This window comes from Nannospalax galili, unplaced genomic scaffold (assembly GCF_000622305.1).
Source record: "Nannospalax galili isolate Female #2095 unplaced genomic scaffold, S.galili_v1.0 scaffold307, whole genome shotgun sequence".
NCBI lineage: Eukaryota > Metazoa > Chordata > Mammalia > Rodentia > Spalacidae > Nannospalax > Nannospalax galili.
Genome location: NW_008359625.1, coordinates 6,302,689 through 6,309,618, shown reverse-complemented (window position 1 = coordinate 6,309,618; position 6,930 = coordinate 6,302,689). Strand labels below are relative to the sequence as shown.

At 36.7% G+C, this 6,930-nt stretch overlaps 1 protein-coding gene across 4 annotated transcripts in view; it reads left to right on the top strand.

The window, feature by feature from the left end:
* The window catches only part of Braf (B-Raf proto-oncogene, serine/threonine kinase), a 153,939-nt gene that overhangs the window by 103,509 nt on the left and 43,500 nt on the right, over nt 1-6,930 (top strand). For 2 of the 4 annotated variants that reach the window (XM_029558871.1, XM_008823523.3), the window contains exons 9-10: nt 2,960-2,995; nt 3,323-3,359. In XM_029558871.1, the coding sequence (XP_029414731.1) occupies nt 2,960-2,995; nt 3,323-3,359 (73 nt within the window). The remainder of the gene's footprint in view (nt 1-2,959; nt 2,996-3,322; nt 3,360-6,930) is intronic. The other 2 variants (XM_008823521.3, XM_029558872.1) reach the window with 1 other exon arrangement.

Here is a 6,930-nt window from a genome sequence, read left to right as displayed (position 1 = left end):
AGTTGTGAATACTGATAAATCTGTAGACTCCACCTCCCCTAAAATGTTTCATACAGAAAAGCCTTTTTTTTTTTTTCCTGGTCTTTTTGAGACAGGGTCTCCCTGTAGCCCCAGCTGTCCTGGAACTCAGTGTAGACCAGGCTGGCCTGAACTCACAGAGATCCACCCGCCTCTGCCTCCTGATTAAAGGCTTGCGCCACCATGCCCGGCGAAAAACACATTTTTTTAATGCAACTAACACTTAGGTGTTTGCACATGCATCTCTAATCTCTATATATCTGATTATTGCTCGTCACAGTTGGTTACTTTCTGAGATCCTTGGCACATGAGCATGGATATAGGGTAATCAGGTAGATTTCAGTGATACATGTACTAGTTAACATGAAGTAAATTTTTATGCTTCTTCCTCAACTATAACTCATTTCTTTTGTTTTTCTGTATTTCATACAGAATGTCCCAAACAATCTTATTCATCTATATATCTGCATCCCAAATGGCACCCTCCAATAGCCCCCCCCCTCCCCACTGGAGCCCATATACTCTGTCATCCCTGTTACTGTCCACTGTGTTGTCTGTACCCCCAGCCGTTCCCCATTGCTTGTCCATCTGCTGAGTCTAGTCAGCCTATCTAGAGGTCTTTGTTTTAGGAAGATCAGCTCTTCCTCATGTAGCAGCAATCAGTTGCCAATATTCTTTTAGATAAGATTGGGGTCTGCTGTTCATTTTCCCAATTCTATGCTTGGTTACTGTCTGGGAGTCTCTTGGGCCACTCTGGCCAACAACTCAAAAGGAAGGTATCCTGTCTGGCATTGTTTCTTGTTATGTAGCCTTTAGCTATACACATGGACTCTTAAAGAATATTTGATCACTTTAATCTTTGATTATACTTTCCTTTGGGTGTTGAAGACCATACAGTTGGCCCAGATAAACCAATTTATTTTTACTCTTAAGGTCATTTGAGGAGCTGTTCCTCAGGGGTCACATGGTCTTGGGAGGAGCCACTGGCTCCTTTCTTTTACCAGTTCCATCTGTGTGAAGATAAGTCAAAGGTCCTGCTCAACTGTGGCTGGCTTCGCTTGGAAGCATGGAGAAAATGTTTCCTCTATGTTGACCCTCCTCTTTGTAGACTGTCCATCTGGTGGGGTCTCCATGGCCTCCCTAAACAAGAGGACAGGTTGAGAAGTGCTCCATAATCCTCTGGAACTTAGCCAACTTTGAAGGGCAAGGAGCAAAAACTGTCCTTTAAATCCCTCTGACCAGATTAGTATAGGCCTCAAAAGTATTGCTGTTAAACATCCAAGAAGGTTAGTTCCACCAGTCTGGTACTTTTAATTACCATGCACTATGTAGATAAAGCTTGGGCAAAGACCAAAGGTTCTCAGATAAACCTTGGCTAGACATATATTTACAAGGCAGCCAGGCATAGTGGTGCATGCCCATAATCTCAGCACCAGGAGGTAGAAGCAGGAGAATCAGGCTCAGCAACATAGTGAATTTGAGGCCAGCCTATACTGCATGATACCCCACTTCAAAAATTTTAAAAAGAGCACCGAAGGACATCTGGGTACAAATGCTTGACTGGATAGGACTTGGCATGTGTGGTGAAATATGTGCAGTCTAGTGAAGGGGGGCGGGGTGAATGGGGGAGGAGTCTAAATTTGATTAAGAACAGTTGTATGAAATGTACAAAAGTTCAGTAAAAATTTAAAAATAAAAATTTTTAAAGAACCAACAAAAGAATTTAGAAATTATAGCTAATATACAAATGTTTGTTGATAACAAAGATCTGCCCAAAGGTCTTCTTTGGTTTCTTTTTTAATGCTGATGCCAAGAGATGTAAGAGTAGGGTTATGCTTCACACCTTTAATCCCAGCACTTGGGAAGCAGAGGCAGGCAGATCTCTGTGATTTTGAGTCTAACTTGGTCTACATAGTAAATTCCAAGCCAGCTGTAGCTACAGAGAGACCCTGTCTCAAAAAGACCTCCAAAAAAGAAGGACTACAAGAGAGTAAACTTTGAAATAGTTTTAGAATACTAAAATATCCTGTTTAACTTCGAACAAGTAGACAGATTGGCATGGAACTTTAAGAACACATGTGAAAAACGTAAGCTTATGTTGGGACTAGCGATAGCTTATAGGAGTGGAGAAAGCCAAATTTGGCCAGTCCAGAGCTATAGGGCGTTTTAGAGCTAGTATAGAAAATAGGAAAAGGATATAGCCCGTTTGTTTGTGGATCCTTCTTTCTAGAAAACCCTTTGCGAGTTCAAGGCCAGCCTGTTCTACATAATGAGTTCCAAGCCAGCTAGGGCTTCAGGGAAGACCCTGTTTTTCTTATATAATTTAATTTTCTTGTGTCTATATCTCACTTCCAGTGATCTTGTAAGCTCTCAAAACCACCAAAATTTTTATTTAATGATAGCCAGACCTAGCTCTTTGTTTGAAACTGTATTTTTAATCTGTAGAAAATGTTGAAGGTTTTATGTAATGCATGAGCATAATGTAAAGAATTTATTTTTTGATTGTTTTTGTTCTTGTTTTTTTCTTTTTGATCCAAGTTCTGCCTGTTAGGGTTCAAATTGCATTAGGAGTAGAATTTCCCCACCTACCAACATTATTGTAAAAAGCTGTTTTACATAATAAAGACCAATTTTAACAAAGTCCTTATTTGAGCTAGTTCAATTTTTCCCCTTTATAATGTGTCTTGTGCATCCATATTTTTATAATGGTATTCATACTTTTGATTTTGTATTTTTATTATATGTAAACATACTTCATGTTTCAAGCTTCATAATTGTTTTGGTAACTGTATAATACTTCATTAATCTTATAATACCATAACCATAATATGTCAAAATGCCTATAATAGGGAAGTAATTATTTCTGATTTTTGGTATGATGGATAATGCTGCACTAAACATCTTTGTGCATATCATTTTTTCTTCTGAATTATTTCCTTAGGAAAAATTCCCAGAAGTGGAATTACAGGATCAAAGGGTATGAACATTTTTATGGCTCTTAATATGTGCCAGTAGAATTTTCTTTAAGGATTGAATGAAGCCATTGAATGGCCTGAAATGGATTTCAACATTTTATCAGGACTAATGATCCTTTCGGTGGTTGTAGGATTAGGTTGGCAAGTACTTCAGAATTTAGATTTTTATCATGTACTAGCTAATTTCATATGCTTTATTTTGTAAAATAATTATAAGACAGGTAGTATTTTGAATTAACCTTTCTGCTAATACATAGTGGAAAATTCATTGTTGTTGTTTTTTTCTTATCATCTGCTTTGAATAAATATATTTTACTATTTGTTTGTAGGATTTGATTAGAGACCAAGGGTTTCGTGGTGATGGAGGTAAGTAGCACTCTTAGTTCAAAAGAAAGAAAAAGAAAACCACAGGGTAAAATGCAATTGCTTTGCTGCTTGTCTCCTTTATACTGCTACTGTCATGAAACAGACACAGAGAAAAATGTGTGTAGAAAACCAAGTGGGTTTTTTATTTTGTTTTTCTATAGTAGTTATTTAATACTGCTAATAAAGTTGTAGCTCACTGATGAGTAGAGAAAATGAGAAGATATAAAAGAAAGTCTTAAATGTACCATCTTCAATTTTAAAATACTGTACCAAGGAGAGGTCTTTAATTCTTTTATCTACTTTATTGATTTCTGCTGCTTCCAAAGCTGGAGTTGCTATATTTCTTTTGGCCTCTACTGAATACTTATAGATGGAGCTTAGAATCAGATAAAACTTGCTAAATCATTCTTTGGGAGAATCCCTTGTTTTGCCTGCCACAGCTTCTTGGCTTGTGAGACTTTATCATGCATTTCCTTTCAGCTTTGTAGAGGCATTTGAAATGTACATTTCATGGAATGGACCCATAATGAAAAACTCAGTCAACCTTTTATTAGTGGAGTAGAGAAAATATATAAATGAGAGATTTCATTTAGATTTCTTACAGACTTTTCATCTAGCCTTCACTCTAACGAAGACAATATTGCTTAAGTTTTTTGTTTTTTTGTGTTTTTTTGAGCCAGGTATGGAAAGACATGCCTACGATTTAGCTGAGGCAGGAGGAACATGAGTGGAAGGCCAGCATAGCCTACATGGAAAGACCTTGTCTCAAAAAACAAAGCAAAACAAACTTTTTTGTCAGAATTTACCCCATATATTATTTTCTAAGAGATGGTATTTGAGACTGTCTTGAAGTTTTCTTACAGGAGGTCCTCTATGCTTGCTTCTCAGCTGTCTTCTCTCACGAGGAAGACCTGTATTAGCTGCAGAACATGCTTAGAGCTGGGCTCTTCACTGTGACCTTCTGTATCTTCAAAATAGATCCAAGCCCAGACTCAATATTGTATAGTGAGCAAGCATTGTATAAGCCATCTTTGTTATGTTTCTGTGCACCTGTGAAGTTACCAAAATAATAAGCCTGAATTATGTACTCTGGACTTAGTGTTAACTGTAGCACATAGTTATACAGCAGTTTTGTTGTTTGTTATTTCATGAACCCGTCAGTTAATGTTGCTGCCAGTTTGACTTTCATATGTCTTAGTAGCTGTGGCTGCTGATAATTTTGCCCAGTACATCCAGCATTTAAATGTTGCCATCATGTTAGCATCACAGTTAACTTAGTCATAAACACAGCCTGCTTAGTACCTAAAATCAAGTGGCATTTCTTGTCCTTATTATGAGTCACTTTTTAAAATTCATTGAGATTTTATGAAAATATAAGCAGATTTTTTTAAAAACGTCCAGAATTGCTTTGTGAAGCAGGCTTCAGTTCATCTAAATTATTCCCCATGACTTTCATTTCTTCTGTGTGTCTGTCTTCTTGTGTTTGCCTGCCCCTCTCTTTCTCTTCTAACAGCCCCCTTGAACCAGCTGATGCGCTGTCTTCGGAAATACCAATCCCGGACTCCCAGCCCCCTCCTACATTCTGTCCCCAGTGAAATAGTGTTTGATTTTGAGCCTGGCCCAGTGTTCAGAGGTAGTTGGGCTCTTCTTTCTTGTTTTCACCCAAGCAAACTAAATATAAACTACAGATTCTGTTTATGCCTCACCCTCACAGCGTGTGTTTGTAAGCGTGCGAGTTTTAAGTGCTAAATTTCTGCTTGGCCTGGCTGGAATGCTCTGACTGTGCTTTTCACATATACTCACTACTACTGTAAGCTTTTTGGTATGCTGTCTGTTACAAGATTTTAAAAGCAAGACAGTTCTGAATTGGGATTTCCATCTTGTTTATTGTTGTCTTATTTTGGCTTTGTCTTGATAACTTTTTTAATTCAGTGGGTGGGATACAGGAAGCAGGGGCAGTTTACAGTCTGGATTCTTTTCATTTTAATCCATTAGATGATAACTTTGATAAAGTATTATTACTTTTATTTAGATTTTATCATGTAACTAGCTAATTTCAAAGTATTATTATTTCAAAGTAATAATACAATTGTGGGGTTTTTGAGAAAATAAAAATGTAAGTGGAAATCTCAAGATCTTTATGCCTGTCGTGGTGGCTCATACCTGTAATCCCAGCACTTGAGAGTCAGAGACAGGAGGGCAAAAGACTCTTTTATGAGACTTTTGACACTTTTTTCAGATTTTGTAATATTAGTAATTTTTGTCACTTATTTTTCTCCTAATATGGGATGTATATATTTTGACTGATTCATAAATGTGAGTTCAGAAAATACTTTGAATTATGGTCTAACGTGAGGAAAAAGTTACCGATACTGTTGTACTCCCCCATTTTATCTTGCCATACTTCAATTAGTGATTAAATCCACTTTTAAATTTTAAGTCAAAATTAGACAAGAATCTTTATTTTAAATATTTTAAAATTATATTTACTGACTGGAATATACTTATTGACTGCTACTTAACACAGTAATGGTACTTTAGGTGTTTGATGTCTGCTCAGCTGTGTTTCCAAAAATCCTTAGAAAGCGATAGAAGTCATTGTCATTCAGTACTCAGTAATATCATTAAACTTAGGGGTAATCTATTTAGAAAACTAGAACTCTGAAACCTGGGCAAATTGTTAATGCTTTATAATGCTAAAAGTTATCAGTGGCAGTTACAAAATGTATTGTACTTCAGTTAAAAAGAAATTCCAAATACCGTTTCTTTTAGAAAACTGCATATGAGATCATAGAACATTCATATGGTACTATAACAGGATGTAATAGTTATAAAATATTTACCCAGATTAAACATTTAAATGTTGTCGTTGACATCCTAGTTGTTTGAAAGATCGTGGCTCTTTTTTCCCCCTGAGAGTAGTGCTTTTTTGTAATTTCTTGAAGATTTTGTGTACTTGTTTGAAAGTACTACCTGAAAATCTCAGTCCTACTCAGCTATACCGACTGGGAGTCATTGCCCTGACCCCCTCTGAACCAGATACTGTACATACTTTCTGCTGCATTAGCATGTGGAAGCTTATCCATCAGAAAGATTTCATATCTGCTAATGAACCCACTTTCAAAACGTTTATTTCAGACTCACTTCGCTTATAAAATATTGGCATATATGTATAATCTGTTCTCCCTTATAGTATCAGAGTTTTTCCAGAGAGTTGAGAAGCCTACTTAGCTTTGTTTATGTTAACTTTGCTATAGCAGCAACAAATAATCTATATTTACTAATAAAGACTTCCATGAACCACTGACACTACCCACTATCTCTTAAAAATAAAGCTTTTGCTGGACGTGGTGGCGCACGCCTTTAGTCCCAGCGCTTGGGAGTCAGAGGCAGGTGGATCTCTGTGAGTTCAAGGCCAGCCTGGTCTACAAAGTGAGTTCAAGGCCAGCTGGGGCTACAGGGAGACCCTGTCTCAAAAAGACCAAAAATTAAATAAATAAATAAATAAATAATGATAAAATATTAGCAAAACATAACAGATTTTTTTAAAACCACAGTTAATGTCATATTT